The 16259-nt window shown below is 39.9% G+C and overlaps 1 protein-coding gene across 1 annotated transcript in view; it reads left to right on the top strand.

Moving 5' to 3' along the window:
- The window catches only part of LOC104398797 (glycerol-3-phosphate acyltransferase 3-like), a 20915-nt gene extending 4994 nt beyond the window's left edge, over positions 1-15921 (top strand). The window contains exons 2-12 of the mRNA XM_010008950.1: positions 4677-4749; positions 6354-6624; positions 8211-8285; positions 8910-8999; positions 10282-10375; positions 10660-10775; positions 12776-12831; positions 13182-13267; positions 14037-14165; positions 15297-15376; positions 15813-15921. Of these exons, the coding sequence (XP_010007252.1) occupies positions 4677-4749; positions 6354-6624; positions 8211-8285; positions 8910-8999; positions 10282-10375; positions 10660-10775; positions 12776-12831; positions 13182-13267; positions 14037-14165; positions 15297-15376; positions 15813-15921 (1179 nt within the window). The remainder of the gene's footprint in view (positions 1-4676; positions 4750-6353; positions 6625-8210; positions 8286-8909; positions 9000-10281; positions 10376-10659; positions 10776-12775; positions 12832-13181; positions 13268-14036; positions 14166-15296; positions 15377-15812) is intronic.
- The last annotated feature ends 338 nt before the right edge of the window (positions 15922-16259 follow it).

The raw sequence follows: 16259 nt of genomic DNA, 5'->3' as shown, positions 1-16259 counted from the left end.
CACTCTTAATTAAAAAAAAAAAGTCTTCAGAGAGTGGAAGCAGGAGAAGGTAGCCTGGGAGAAATACAAAGAAGTTGTCCAAGAAGCCAGAGGTCACGTTAGCAAAGCTAAAGTCCAGACAGAGTTAAACTTTGCCAGGGACATCAAGATTAATAAGAAGGGTTTCTACAGGTACATCAGTGGTAAGAGGTAGAATAGGGGAAATGTGGGCTCTTTCCAGAAGGAAGCTGGAGACCTTGTCACACAGGATATGGAGAAGGCTGAGGTACTGAATGACTTTTTTGCCTCGGTCTTCACCAGTAAGGGCTGTGGCCATACAAGTCACAGAATGCAAAGGCAGGGACTGGAATAAGGAAGATCCCACCCACTGTAGGAGAAGAGCAGGTTTGAGACCATCTAAAGAACCTGAAAGTACACAAGGCCACGGGACCTGACAAGGTTCATCTGTGGCTCCTAAAGAAGCTGACAGATGAAGTTGCAACACTGCTTTCCATTACATTTGAAAAGTCACGGCAGTCTGGTGAAGTTCCAACTTACTGGAAAAGGGCAAACATAACTCCCATTTTCAAAAAGGGATGGAAAGAAGATGCAGGGAGCTAACAGGCCAGTCAGTCTCACCTCTGTGCCTGGCAGGATCATGGAGCAGATCCTCCTGAAGGCTCTGCTATGGCACATGGAGAATGTGGAGGTGGTTGGTGGCAACCAACATGGCTTCACCAAGGGCAGATCATGTCTGACTAATTTGGTGGCCTTTTATGATGGAGTCACAGTGTCAGTAGACAAGGGAAGATCAACTAACATAATCTACCTGGACTTGTGCAAAGCCTTTGACTCTGTCTTGCATGACATCCTGGTCTCAAAACTGGAAGGATATGATTTTGATGGATGGACCACTCAATGGATAAGGAGTTGGCTGGATGGTCACACTCAGAGTTGTGATCAACAGCTTGATGTCTGGATGGAGAACAGTGATGAGTGCAGTTCCTCAGGGATTCGTACTGGAACCAGTGTTGTCTAACATCTTTGTGACATGGACAGTGGGATCAAGTGCTCCGTCAGCAAGTTTGCTGATGACACCAAAGTGTGTGATGTGGCCGACAAGCTGGAGGGAGGGGATGCCATCCAGAGGGACCTTGACATCCTTGAGAGGTGGGCCTATGCATCTGCCTCACTAGAGCAGCCATGAGACTTCTGAGTGCTTTTCACCATCCAGTTGTGAAGTGTCACTGCTTGCACATCCTTTCACACATGCAATATAACATGCAGATCATTTGATCTGGATTCTTGTTTGGAATGTGAAAGGGGAAATGAGGACTATTGGTTAAAAAGGTTGTAAGTGCTTGATCTTTGATGGTGATTTTAGCTTGCACTAAAAGCCTGCTGACCTTCTCTTTGTAATTGTACTGGGAGACTTTACATGGAGTCATTGCCCCAAGGTCTTTTTCACAAATGAGAACAAAGCCAAGCAGAGGACTGAAAAAAAGGAGTGTAATGAGTGATTAGAAAAAGGTTTTGGGAGATGAGGTAACAAAAGATGGGAATGTAGAGGAAAAGATGCAAAACTAAATTATTGCACAGTACAGAAAAACTGAGTACTGAACAACACATGAAGCTGTATTGAAGAGGAAAAAGGGAGGAAAAAGCAGAAGTAGTGAGATCTTAAAAAATTAACATTCTATGTTGTATAGCTTTTCATGTATTTTGAAGAACATAATATAATAAAGTATTAGGCACCCTAAGAAGAACATAATTATGGGAAGTCTCAAGCAAATGGAGTGTTGGAGCTAAGTTGTTAAGTTTCCTGTGTTCCAGATGGGATCACCTGCTGAATGTTTGGACTAGTTGTGTCCTCATCACTTAAAAAATACAAGGGAGGAAAACACAGCACCTGAGTTCTATTTGGGTCAGCCAATTTAGGAATGAAGTTGCTCCATTTAACACTTAAATTGTGTTCGTTGCAACACCTGTGTTTTTGTACAGTATTTACGACATCCTTTTGTTACTGTTTTGCAACAGACCAGCATGACTGCCTTGTCTCAATATTGTGCAAAACAAACAATCACAAAGTCTTGTTTCATATTTTAAAAATTTAAGATACAAATGCTATTGAATGCAGAAAACATAGAAACTTATCTGCTGGATCAGTCCAATGTTTGACCCAGGCAGACAGCCTGGCTTTGACAGGCATCAACTCAGTTGCTTGATTAAAAGCTTAAGAGCTAGGTGACTGTATGGTTGTATTGCCATGAATACATGAATGACTCCCAGCTGCTTGGTGTTTCAGCCTCCCATGCTGATTGATGTGTTAGGAGAGTTTTGTCTGCCATGGTGTTCATCTAGGGTTTTATGTAACTGCTCCTATTTCAGTTGATCTCTGCCCATATGTCCTGAACACTAGCCTCCACAACTTAATGATGTTTTGTGGAATTACCTTTTTCATGCTCATACACCCTGCTCAACATTTTTATGTAATGCTCCCTAGTCCTTGTATTAGAAGAGAAAATTGATTACTGTGCCTTACACACCTGCTCTGTGCCAGTCCAGAATGTGTAGACCTTTATCACAATCTTAGCTCTTTTCCAGTCTGGTAAGTCCTGTGTAACTTATTCAAAGCTCCCCTCACCTTTTTGGCCTTGGCTGACTATTTAATGATGGGCTGCCATTTTTGCCTCACTGCTTATCTGTGCTATGAGAGAGCCTTACTAGCTTTACTAGTCAACTTCATAAATTTTTGTTTGGCTTTGGCTTGTGTTGCTCATTTGAATCAATTAACACATTTTTGTGAGTCACCTTGAGCAGTAACTGTCACCCTTTTTCTACTTGGGATTCAAAAGCCAGTCTCCTTGAAGTATTCCAAATTCTTCAAGACAGTACCAGCAAGCACATTTCTGGTAGTGCTTGCCAACTGGCAGGTACATGTTCATCTAGGAGGACCATGATGAACTAGATAAGGGTGGTAGACAGAAAAGTGGAGAGTAAGGCAAAGGAATTTGTTTGTCAAGCTAGGTGATTTTTCTTTTTTTTCCATCTTCATGCCATACAACTACCCTAAGGGATGTTGGAGAGCGGGTGAGGACCCCATTCTGAAGAGGTTAAGTTTGCCATATGCCTGCCTTTATTCTTTTTTGCAACATTCTTCTTCCTGTGCCGTATATTCTTTAATATCTCAGTATGTGCGCTGCCGTTTTCATGGCGTCCTCTATCTCTCCACTTCTGAATGACTCTCCATGTATTGCAAGAGATTGAAACAGGTGATGTACCAGTTTACCTTTCCTAGGAAATAACTGTATAGATAAGGTAATTTTTTTTTTCCACGATGTTACAACAGATGGTTTGCATGGAGTTTAAAATATTACAACGCTGCCTTCTTCTTTCTCTTTTTTTTTTCCTTTTCTTTTAAGATGACTGTTAAAAAAATAAACTGAGGGTAACTAAAATATCCTAATTACACTGTGATAAAGTGTCCCTTTTTTGTAATCGATTTAAACTTCAATAGCTATAGAAGAAGCTGATGGCACACAAAACTGAAGGATGGCACGAAACCGTTGGCACATGCAACACATAATGTGAAGATTATTTAAGATCAAGCTTTGTGGTGACTTCAATGGCTGCATGTGTCAGTAAGAGAGAAATAAACTTTAGCAAGAGTTTGTCATGAAGCAGAAGGATGTATCCTTACCTGTTGTAGGTGGAAAGCCTTAATAGCAGGTGACAACACAAGCTGAGTGGGTCATTGATTCCTTAATAATGAGTAGAGCCTAAACACAAGTATCTAGTGTCCTTCATTAGGGCAGATATCTTGACATAGATACAGAAAGTAAGTCCTCACAAGAGCTGCTATTTATATGTCTATAGAGGTATGATTAAAATATTAAAAAGCATCAAAGCTTAAAAATGTAGGCATATTAGTATATTTGATTTTGCCAACGGAGGAGTTTATGCTGTTCTGCACAGGGAGAAGAAACCTGGTTTAGCTCAAAAAGGTAAAGACAGGGAAGGGTGAAAGCTCATTACCAACACTACTACTTTCAAAATACTATGGATATTGAACAATCCTTCCTCTGTCTTCTTTTAACAAAAACTGTATGGATGCCCTAAAGCTGTGGTAATCTCTTTTATTCTTTAAAATCCATTTTAGATACATATTTTCCAGCATGTCTCTAATGTCAGTGATAGTATTTTGTATCATTCTGTTGACTGAAACTAACCAGGGAAGAGGGAGTTTTGGACCTATGCATCTCACAAAGTCTCTTAAGTAGCTCAGCAGTTTGTGGGAGGTTTAAGGTTTGTTTGTGTGTTTGTTTTTTTAAAAAAACAACCAAACAAAGACAAAGCAACAAGCCCCAGGAAAAAACCACAAAACAAAACATAAACAAACAAACAAACAAAAAAAAAACAAACGAAAACCAAACCAAAACCAAAACAACAAAGGACTGCCTGTGTCCTGAAAAGAAGTTCATGCCAAACTGTTTTTTCTGAAAATGCCATAAGGTAATCTATGTAATGAATGAAACAGGAGGCATGCAGGACAGCCTTCAGGCTGAATTTGAATAATGAGAATCTGAGGCCTGGCTTCAATAAAAGAGGCTCAAACTGTTCACCTAAGGTGACTACAGGATACCTGGAAAAGACAAAATGAAAACCATCAATGTCTGCTTTTCTTGTTTTGGGAACAGTGGGCCACCCTGCAGATTGAGGAGGGAGTAAAAAAGCAGAAGGCGCTGGCGCTTGAAAATCTAACCTCCACTGGTAAGATCTCTGAGTGAAGGTCATACAGCACCGTTAGTTTTGTGAAAAGGCAAATAATTAAATATCTTATAAGAGAGTAAACTGAAATATCTATTGCATCTGATGTTAAGTAAGAAAACTGGAATGGCCAAATGGAGTTTGATGGGCAAATAAGTGCTGAAGTTACAAACCCACAGAAGAGACCATAAGTATGTTTTAAGTAAGATAAACTGAATGGGTTTTACGAATAAAAGGTGTTGGAGTCTAGTGAGGGTAGAAAGACATTGCTTATAAGTGTTTGGGAAGCTGCCCCCATTTTCATCAATGTGTTGTACTTTCTGACTCCATCAGCTCTCTCTTTACAAGCTTGGGAGAAATTAGTATTCTTTGCCATTGACGTTGCTCTCTGTGGATTCTCTCTTGCTTCTAACTCCTAGCATGCAAAATGTCAGGTTTTCTCAAATAATAAGAGCTACACTATACCAGGAATCACAATTACAATTTGCACTCTTCTCTAGACACAGGGATAAAATGTGTGAGAGAATAGGTGTGTGGGCCTTTTTTTGTTTGTGTTTTTGTTGTGTTGTTTTTTTTTTTTTCTTCCAAGCTATTTTTCCTTTCTTTTTTACCCAAAGTGAACTGGGTTAAGTTCTCATAATAATCTTTTTACTTGTACGGCTATTTTTAATCATAATTCAAATAGATTATTTTGTCTGTCAGTTAATGAATTTCAGGTCTGATGATTTCCTGGATGCTGAAGAGCAGCTGGAGGAAAGTTTTGTGATTCTGATTGAGTGCAGTATATTTTTTAAGATAAATTAAATGTATTTTGAATAACATGTATTTAATGTCATTCAATATCCACCACCCCCAAGAAAGAAAGAAAGAAACAAAAAAAGACAAAGCCAAGTGTTAGCTAGTAGGAATCAATGCAGTTTTAGTCACTGTAACAAGCCAAATAAGAATCGGGTCTCAGAGTGACCTCTGCAAACACCACTGAGACTTGCTGTGTGGCTGTCCTATGAGGCATAATTTCACAGATATGTAGTGTGAACATGTTGTCATTATTCCTGCAAAATGAATTTGAGTTGCACTATGTGTATCTTGGGGAAAAAATCTAGACTCTTCAAAATGTATTGGTAGTGAAGTGATTCTTAATGGAGAAGCAATGAGGGAAGAGGGAAGGCCCTGAGAAAAATTACCAAAAGAAGGTTTGTTACAGCTGGGAAAAAGAAAACTAACCAACAGCAGCAAGAACAACTACTGTGTAAACGTTCTCTAAATTTCAGTCAAGGCATCAGGAGGGGTCTGCAATCTTGACATTTCTAGGTGTTTGTATATATTTGTTGAATGAAAATGAAGTAGATGTTGTGCTCAAGTTTTTATTTGTGGCTTGCTCTGACTGCTTTTCTCGTTTTTTAAAAAATGTGGTAGTGTTACATGGCATAGGATTAGAGAAGTTATCAGTAGAACTAAATGCCATATATCTAAATGAGGTATAACAATGCAGTTATAGTGCTTGGAATAGGAGGACAGCTATTTCTAAAAAGCATGTGTATTCACTCTTTTTGGAATCCATGTTGTCAATTCCTCTGTGTGGAAGGAAGGCTCATTTCCTCATGCAGGGATTATCCAGAGACAGGAAACCTCCATGGAAGAGGAGATTGCTGGCCAGCACCAAGGATGCTTCAACCTTGCTGATGTTATGTACTTCTCCAAGAAGGGGTGTGAGGCAGTTGCAGAAGATGAAGTCACCCAACGATTCTCCTCTGAGGAACTGGTGTCCTGGAATCTTCTCAGCAGAACAAATGCTAACTTGCACTATGTCAGCTGGCAACTGAGTGTTGTGTGGATCACTGGGATCCTAATTCGGTATTGTCTCCTGTTGCCCTTTCGGTGAGCCAACTATAATTTGCTGGGATCAGTTTTTCATATTCCTTTATACAACAGACAGGAAATAATATGCTATTGGCTAGTGCAGAATGGAGAGCTTGGCATGACTTTGTTTTCCAAGATGCCATCAAAACTCATATCTGCAAAAGGAAAAAGAGGTGCTACTGAGGGGAGACCTCTTTGCAGCTCACTGCTTCCTCATTAGGGAAGGAAGAGGAGTAGGCAATCACCTCTTCTCTCTGGTGACCAATGACAGGACCAGAGGGAATGGTAGGAGGATGTGCAGGGCAAGGTTTAGGTTGCACATTAGGAAGAGATTCTTTACCCAAACGGTGGTGGAGCATAGGAATAGGGTTCCCAGGGAGGCAGTAATGGCACCAAGCCTGACAATATTCAAGAAGTATTTGGACAACACCTGTAGGAACTTTGGGGTTGTCCTGTTCTGGGGCAGGAGCTGGAATGGGTGATCCAGGCTGTCTGGGGAGATGGCTGAGCCACCATCACTGGAGACATCTAAAAAGACAGGTATGGTGCCAAGGGACAGGGTTTAGTGGTGGACGTGGCAGAGTTAGGATAGTGGTTAGATTCAATCTTGAAGGTCTTTTCCAACCAGAGTGATACTGTGAATATATAAATTTCTCATGTTCCCTGTATTTTATCAGTAATTAATTAGTTTTTAAAATCTATATTTATAATTTATAGACATTATCTGGAGACCTTTTGTTATATAAAGTAACAGCTGTTTAAACTGGAAGGATCAGGCTCTACCAGTCTGAATAAGAGACAGGGAGTCTGTATGCTAAACACTCAAGATTTGAAGAAGAGCGATTGTTCTGGGATCACAGGGTTAGGTGGGGAAAAAGACATTCACTTGGAATTCATGACATTTAAAGAATTTTCTTTTAAGAAAAAACAGCCTTTTATAAAATTGACCAAACAGTTATGAATAGTCATGTTCCTGTAAAGAGCAGGAGCTTTAAAAATTTCTTATTCTTTTGATGGGACGGTGATATATTCAGAACAGCTGCAATGCATAGAGAGACTTGATACTAGTCAAGCAGATAGCAGAGCACGTATCTAAGTTAACAGGCATATGCAGCTTAAAAGGACAACAATTATGTAGAATTTGCTTCAGTTTAGGTTTTGCTCAGCCATTAGTAACCAATTAGGTTTAATTTTTATGATTACATGGTAGCTTACTGCTTGGGGTGGAAATACATACTTAGATTTCTGGATAGGTTTTTAAAAATGAAATGCTAGGTCCCTTTTTGCACTGAGAAATCTCGCCTGGATTAAAGAACACTAGCTACTGCTCACTGTTTTCTTTGGACACGATGGTTTCCTTATTATCATGTGGTAGCTTCAGATCAAGGCATGTGGGATTAATTGAGTTAAAACATTCTTATATCATCCTGTTGGCCCTAACTGGTTTGTTTGTATTGCTAGTAAGATGTTACTAATGGTGGAGGGAAGCATCGTGAAATGGATCAAAGGGTGCCTAAAAGCAAAGGGTGCAATAAAAGCATTTTCTTGCTTGTTCTTCCGTGTTTTGCTTTTTAGCATTTAATTAAAATTATTTTGCTTTCTAGTGTTGTCTTGGCTGTTTTTGACATCCTTTTGCTGGTGTTGGCCTCTACAGTAGTAGGACAGTTTCCAAATGGCCGGTAGGTTTCTGCTGAGTGCTCTCTCCGTTTCTTTTCTGTTTCTTTGAGGATTTGACTTAGTGTGTTGGAATAGAGATTTGTTTGAGTCTGGAGGATCAAGATACCTCTGCTGTAAATGTATAGACCACTATGAGAGAGAGTGTGGAAATTGCATCTGAAAGTGGGCATGCCATGTAAGCCAGATAGGTGGTGGAAGTATGTCTTCAAGTAGAAAATATATACTATGTTCTATGTGAGTCAGATTAGGGCAAGTAAATAATCTGTCTTGAGTAATTCCTTACTGAAACTGTGAGACAGTTATGTCTTGTCTGTGCAAAAAAAAGCCTGGAATGTGATTCAATAGTTAAATATTTTTATATTAATGAATTCCAGAGAAAATGTATAAATCAAACCCCTGAGTATTTATTCTCTGCTTTGAATCTGGTGGGTTTAGAACAGATTACAGTAGAAGAATGGACCGAGAATATCTTTGATATCAAATAATTTCCTCCTGTGTGGCATTGTTAATGCAATTGAGTCATCTTAATATGGTCTTTGTAATAACAGCTATTTGGAATAATTTGGGGAGCTTACATTATGTTGTTTTATGAGTGACTGCACAGAATGTGGCTTCATTTATTTTAGATTTAAATGTTTTCTGAGCAACCAGATTCAAATGCTTTGTGCCGCTTTAGCGATCCGATGCATGAGTGGTTCTGTTCGTTTCCACAACAGGTGAGTGATGCTGTCCTGCTCTCCTCGGTTTGATGTTGATTTCTTACAATACCTAATGTCTCAAGTTTCAGAGCAGGTTTCTTACTCCATTGCTGTACAGATAGACTGTGATGGTGCAGTTTGAACCAAGAAGCTGTTTAGATCATCTAGGCTCTGTCAAGATGTTTATGTGCCCTTTTTGTGTTTTCTGTTCTGTATTGGCAAGGTACGCAAAGGGGGAGTAACACTGTGTTCTTGATTCAATTTATTTTTCTCAATGCTTGCCATGGACTTCTTAGAGTCACATGCAAGAATATGGCCATAAAATGTTTGACTGTTCTATTAGCCAATTTGTTTGGTAACTAATTATTCACAATCTCTCCTAAAGTAAATTGTGAATGGTATTTTCAGTAAGTTTTTGTAATAACTTGCTTAGTGGTGGAGATTTATCTAATGGAGGCTTCTGAAATACTTTTCATTTTGTGCTTTAGAAAATGATCAAAATCATGCTCTAGTGCCTTTACTTTTAGAGTTTGTGTCCAAGTAGCCTTTGATGTATATCTCTAAGAAAAGTAATGATGCAGCTAAAATGCCTACTCCAATGAAGACTTTTTTCCTTAGCTAAAAGGAAACCACTTTTGGTAAATGCGAAAACTACTGGTGTGTGAAAAGACTCTTGAAAGAACAAGGAAAGATGACTTATCTGCTGTATTGTACTGACATAAATTTTAATGCATATCATAGTAATATTAGTATTTTAAAATGTTTTGTGTTCTTCTGCTTTCTATGGATCTGCAGATGAGCTGTATGCCTAAAATGCCTTTGTCACTGAGTTGCAGGTGTAGATGCACGCTTGCTGCATGGGTGTCCTGGTTTGAGCCAGGATGAAGCCACTTTTACTGAATTGTTTTTTCCTTCAGTAAACTTTCTTTTAACTAGTAGCAGAGTGTTCCAACTAAGACTGATAACAGTGGAATGTTTTTCTAACTGCTGGGTCTTCAAGGTTGCACCTTCACTCTGCCAGCTCAGACACTACGGGGAGATCTATGACCCCCTGTAGGAGGCTGAGTTAGACAGCAAAAATGGCCAGAGATATTCCATGTATCTATGTAAGCTCAGAGGAAGGTCAGAGATCACAGTAGACAACTTTTTTCTTCTTCCTTTCTCTTCCATCCATGGACAGAGTTCTCCCTGGATGCTGGGGAACTTCATCCTGGCTCAAACCAGAAGAATGGGTCACCTGATGGGACCTGTAGTCTGGAGAATAAACAATAAGTAATTACTTTAATGGTTGTCACTGCAGGGAAAACAGACCGCAGAAAGGAGGTATCTGTGTAGCCAACCACACCTCTCCATTAGATGTTCTGATCCTGACCATTGATGGATGCTATTCCTTGGTATGAACAAGACAGCTGGTAAAGATAGGTAACGTTGACATATCTGTAGATGTAGTGTTGGGTAACAGGATAAAGTTAGTGGTAGAAAGAGTGGGACTTAGTAGCATTCAAACTTGTGTTCAGGACTGCAAAATAATAGACATAGGCAGGTGTATGCACACCTCTGACTGAGAGGACTGGTATAATTTGTGAGTCAGCTTAGAAACTGATACATCTGTGTTCAGAATGTTATCATTAAGTGTGTGTGTGTTTGCATTAGTAACTAGTTTCTTTTGGGTTTGCAGGTTGGCCAGGCACATGGAGGGTTTCTGGGACTAATTCAAAAATCATGCACGCAAACCAGTCGGCATGTTTTGTTTGAACGCTCAGAAATGAATGACCGTCTTCTGGTGAGGACAAGGTAAGGTAGTAAGGTGTTTGCTTAATTGTCCCATCTGGTCTAGTAATTGTGAAGTGTGAACTGAGATTGTTCTCAACCTGCATCTCTCTTTGGTGAGCAGCTGTAGGTTGTCATCAGTATAAGGTTTGGAACTGCTTCATCAAAGAAGGTGCAGGTTTAGCAATCATCTACTGAACTTCTGATCATTTGACCCGTAGCTTCTGGGAATTTCCACATTGCCACTATTGCCCTACCTGCCACAAGCAGGAGCCTATTCATTCAGTTTTGAGGCTGATGATTCGAGTTGTCAAGACAGACATCAGAGTTCTGTTAGCACATCTGCCAGAGTCCTGCACCTGGGAAGGAACAACAATGCACCAGTACAGGCTAGGAGGTGATCTGCTAGAGAGCAGCTTTGTGGAGAAGGACCTTGGAGTCCTGGTAGACAACAGGTTATCCATGGGATAACACTGTGCCCTTGTGGCCAAGAAGGCCAGTGGTATCTTGGGGTGCATTAAGAGGAGTGTCTCTAGCAGCTTGAGGGAGGTTCTCCTCCCCCTCTACTCAGCCCTAGTGAGACCTCACCTGGAGTATTGTGTGCAGTTCTGGGCTCCCTAGTTCAAGGGGGATCAGGGATCTACTTCAGAGACTCCAATGGAGGCTATGAGGATGATTAAGGGACTGGAACACCTGCCTTACGAGGAAAGGCTGAGAGACCTGGGGCTTTTCAGTCTAGAGAGGAGAAGATTGAGGGGGGATCTAATTAATGTCTATAAATACATGGGGGCTGGACATCAAGAAAGCAGGGACAAGCTCTTTTCACTTGTGCCCTGTGATAGGATGAAGGGCAGTGGATTCAAATTCAAGCACAGGAAGTTCCACCTCAACATGAGGAACAACTTCTTTACTGCACTGGCAAGGGGGTTGGACTTAATCTTCGAAGGTCCCTTCCAACCCCTAATATTCTGTAATTCTGTGTTCTGCTTCCCAGATCATCCCTTTAATGGTACATTTTTTATCATCTCTGAGCATTGAAGCTGGATATATTTACTCTGAATACAGGATAATGGGAGACTGATGGGGGGTGAGAAGGGATAAATAATAATTAGCAAGGTACTACCTCGCTGCTAGAAGCTGGAGGAACATCTTGGAGAAGTATAATATATTTTGTTTCCTTAATGTATATACTGCTTTCCAGACCTGCAGTATTGATTTGTGGCAGAGACAGCATGTTGGATTTAAGGACATGGACAGGATTGTCTCATTATGGCAGTTCTTATATTTTGAGAACAGAGACTGTTCTTAGCTGTCCTAAGTCTTCATGAAATAGGGTGCAACACAGCTAATGTTAAGTAAATATCTATGACAGTTTGTCTCTAGAAAAATAGAAAAGGTCCCTCTGTGCTGGACTGTTCTGCCTTTTTTTTTGGTATCTGATGTTTTGATTTTATTCTTTAATGCAGACTGGAGAAGAACTGCATGCTCTTGAGTCATAGGAAAGGCAGGTGTCTTGGAAAAAAAACAGATTTTTTGTATCAGTAATACATTTGGTTTTAAGTGATGCAGCAAACGTAGTAAAAGAGAGAACTATCTCTTACTAGATGCAGAGAATCAACAGATGCATGTAAAACTGATGTTATGAACCTAGAAGGCATGAAAACCTGAAATATGGAATATATTTCACTCAAAGGAAAAGTTTGACTGTGTTTATAGCTGGATCCTGTAAAAGATAAACATGAAGTGACTTACATGCTTCAAGTACCACCATTCTCTGGCTTCTTGTTAATTGAGTTAAAATGGTGAAATAAAGCTGTACATATTTTTTTAGAAAACCTATTTTTGCAATTAGCAAGAGGCTTGAAACTAGCACATGCTAGCTGAGGGCAACTGATGGACAACAGGCAGTTGGGCTAGGGCTTTTTTTGTCCTATGTAAGAGGTAATGGATGTTTAAATTCTTGACAAAATACGAGTCTTCTACGTAAATGAAGTATACACTGAAGTTTTATTTTCTCTCCACAGAATTAGAGAACACATTGCAGATAAGGCCAAATTACCCATTTTAATTTTCCCAGAAGGTAGGAAACAACTATATTGATTTTATTGCTTTTCTCACTTCTTGCCAGTGAGTACAGTTTATTATACCCAGTCTTTACAAGTGAGGTGTTTGTTTTCAGTCTGTAGAATTAATTGGCTCTTGTGAGATGCTGAAAGTCAGCTTCTAATATTTTTGAACAGTTTTATTACAGTCTGTTTGCTTTAGTGTACAGCATAATACAAGAGAACAGGGTCTTGGATTATTTCAGAACTAAAGCTTGCTTTCTTCTTTAGCAACTTAAGTCTCCTTAAGACTATTTAGGATTCATTTGCTAATACTTTTCTTACAGTGGATTAAACTCTTAATCTGTTTTAATCTTAATCTGGCCAGGTACCTGTATAAACAACACATCAGTAATGATGTTTAAGAAGGGAAGCTTTGAGGTAGGAGGGACCATCCATCCAGTAGCCATCAAGGTAATGTATCTGCAGTTTTTCAAACATGGAAGGATTATTTGCAGAAACGTTTCATATCAGAGAAGCTGTTCATGTGTAAGTCTTACAAAGGGTTTTGCTCTGTGTGAACAAGATACTGAACAAGCCCTCGGAAAATGGAATCTTTTCATGGTGTGAGATGTCTTGCAGTACAATGGAATGTGGGAAATGTTACACTGAGTAACATGAATATCTTTACAACTGGTTGGAAGCAAGCTGAAAAGCACAGTTGCGATTTCTATGCTGTGTTCTGCCTGTTTTTTCTGTCATAGGGCTCTTAGCTTTTTTGTGCTCTTGGGGACAAAGGCACTTGGCACTTCAAGGCCTTCTGAGTAGCTTTAGCCAAGTCACCCTAGCTCTAGATATGTTAGCTGCTTTTTTTGGAACTATAATGTTGCCTAATCTTATGGGAATTGTTAAAAGTGGTATGAGCATTTTCAAGGAATCCTTTGCAGTTAGCATATCTGTAGATGGCAAGTGGATCTATCTGGTTATAGTTGTGATGTGTTTCAATGTGTCTGTTAGTTTGGGGTCCTGCATTGCTCATAAAGGTTAACTGTTGTAAACTCATAATAAATATTGAAATGTGGAGATTTACTCTGAATTTACTGCTGCTTTTAGGAGGTATTATTAGATTTTCCCCTGACTTAAAAAGTTGAACTGTGGCTTCAGGGCTAAAAAAGGGCAGCTTATATGATTTAAACTAAGGTAAGTAGATCATGCCCTTTCACTTACTCTTCTTGTCTTCCAGTATGATCCCCGATTTGCAGATGTGTTCTGGAACAGCACAAAGCATTGCATGATCACTTATATTTTTAATGTCATTACTAGCTGGGCTATTGTCTGTGATGTGTGGTACCTGCCTCCAATGGTCAAAGAGGTACTTGTGTTTTCATATGTTTTGAAAATGCTTGTAAAATGTCTGGGAGGAAGTCTGCATTACTACACATGGTGTGTTGGTGTTATGTTGCAAATCTCTATTGACAACTTAATGAACAAAGGCCAGAAAGCAACATTGTAGTCTCAAAATTAAGTGAGCATGGATTTACATGGGTTAGTTATCTTCAAGTAAAAAATCCTCTTGTGGATATTCAGACATTTCTGCACTATGCTCCCTGTTGCTTCCAAACAGCTTCTTTACTTTTATGCAACTGTCTTGCTTTCCTGCTCACGGTGACAAGAAGGGATGTTAAAATGTGGTTTTATGCTGAAGATTCCTGCCTCTCAGCCTGGCACACACCTCCCTTTTTTACTTCAGAAGTGATGTACTGAGTCAGGCCTTCTCTTCACTCCATACTGGGGTGCTTCTGCCTTCTGTGTCCCTCCTCTACCTCTATCTGCACAGCTTCCTCCCACCTTCTTGTTTCTCAGCCCTGTGTAATATCCAGCTAATCCTTTGCCCAGCAGCTTTACTGCACAGCCTTTTAACCTGCTGCCCCTGAATGCTGACCCGATGTCCACAAAGTGGACATTGCTGGAGCAAAGGCCTTGACACAGTTTGGTCCTGCCAACCCTGGCCCCTGCTCAGCCCTAGTCTTGGTAGGGAAGCTGCTGTAGTGCCTATATCTTCACTTCTCTGCATTTTGGACACGCTGACTCCTGTGAACTCGCAATAATTCATTGACCCTGAATGCACTAGGCCCCAACCCTGTTCAAGGCACCCCACCTCCTCCAAGGTAATCCTGTTGGTGTGTTCCTGACTTCAGACTGGTACTGAAGTACTGGGAGCAGTTGCATCCCCTACTCAGGACAGACTTGGGACCTCATACTGTATGACGTTGGAGATCACCCCAGAAACCACAGAGCTTCTCACTTAGTTTTTTTCAGCACCAAGTGGTGGCAAACCAGGTGGTGTTCCCCATGACTCACTGGATCTGTCCTGCAGGTCCCATTTAGCTTGTGGGCCTGGCATAAACCCAAGTGCCTGCTCTCTGAAAAAAATATCTCTTTAAGGGAGACGTGAAGAAAATGTTTAAGTTGTAAAGCAAATAATTAATAAGTTTTTTTTCAGGAAGGAGAAGACTCTGTTCATTTTGCCAACAGAGTCAAGGCTGTGATTGCTGCTCAAGGAGGAATGTCTGTACTTCCTTGGTAAGGAGCAAAAACTTTGAGGTTGCATTTAAAACATGTTTAGGTGTTTTGTACTCTGAAACATTAGCCTGGAATCTTAAAAATTCCAGATTTCCTTTGCTTGAGCTGTAGCCCATCACCCTTACTGACTCTGAGTTAGAAAAGACTTTATTCCTTCAACAGTTGCACTAGAATAAATAGACTAAGAGAAATGGAACTGACAGGTGGCTCTAGCCCCCAGACAGTAATTGGTGAAAATATTTGCCTGCTAAATTCTGGATTGAAGGAAAGGTATTGTGTTTGTGGCAAGTTTTGGCAGTACAGATCATTTAGCATTGTATTGCAAAAGCCCACATAAAGGGTAAAAACTGCTTTGACTACATAGGCTAAATATTGTCATGTTTTCTGCCTGGACCCTGAAGTGAGCTCAAAGATGTTTCTTTTCTATACCTTTCAGGGATGGGGAACTGAAAAGGAAGAAAGTGAAAGAGTCTTTCAGGGAAGAGCAACAGAAAAAATATTGCCAGATAGTAACAGAAAATGGATCTGTGGGAAATGTTTGTTAAATTATATTTAATTTCATTTTTCTGTGACTCTTCTCCACCAGAAAATGGACTATTTTTTTATGCCACAACTGACATTTTCTGTCTCTGTAATATATTTTGCATATGACACAGCAGGGAAACCGTAAATTATTGAATAGGGATATAATTTTAGAAATAGGAAGACTTACAATATACTTGTAAAATTCTCTCTGTGTGAGAATATGATGCAATAAAATTACTTGGGTTCACTAAAAACAGTTTTTAAAACTGTTGTTAGCCTGATTATACTTTGTCTTCTGCTTTTGCTGTATCCCTTTATGTGCCAGTTTGTATTATACAAATTAAAGCAAACCTCTGTC

Source organism: Chaetura pelagica, unplaced genomic scaffold (assembly GCF_000747805.2).
Source record: "Chaetura pelagica isolate M959 unplaced genomic scaffold, ChaPel_1.0 scaffold221, whole genome shotgun sequence".
NCBI classification, from domain to species: domain Eukaryota; kingdom Metazoa; phylum Chordata; class Aves; order Apodiformes; family Apodidae; genus Chaetura; species Chaetura pelagica.
Note: the sequence above shows the minus strand (reverse complement) of the source record. Positions and strands in the feature narration are given on the sequence as shown.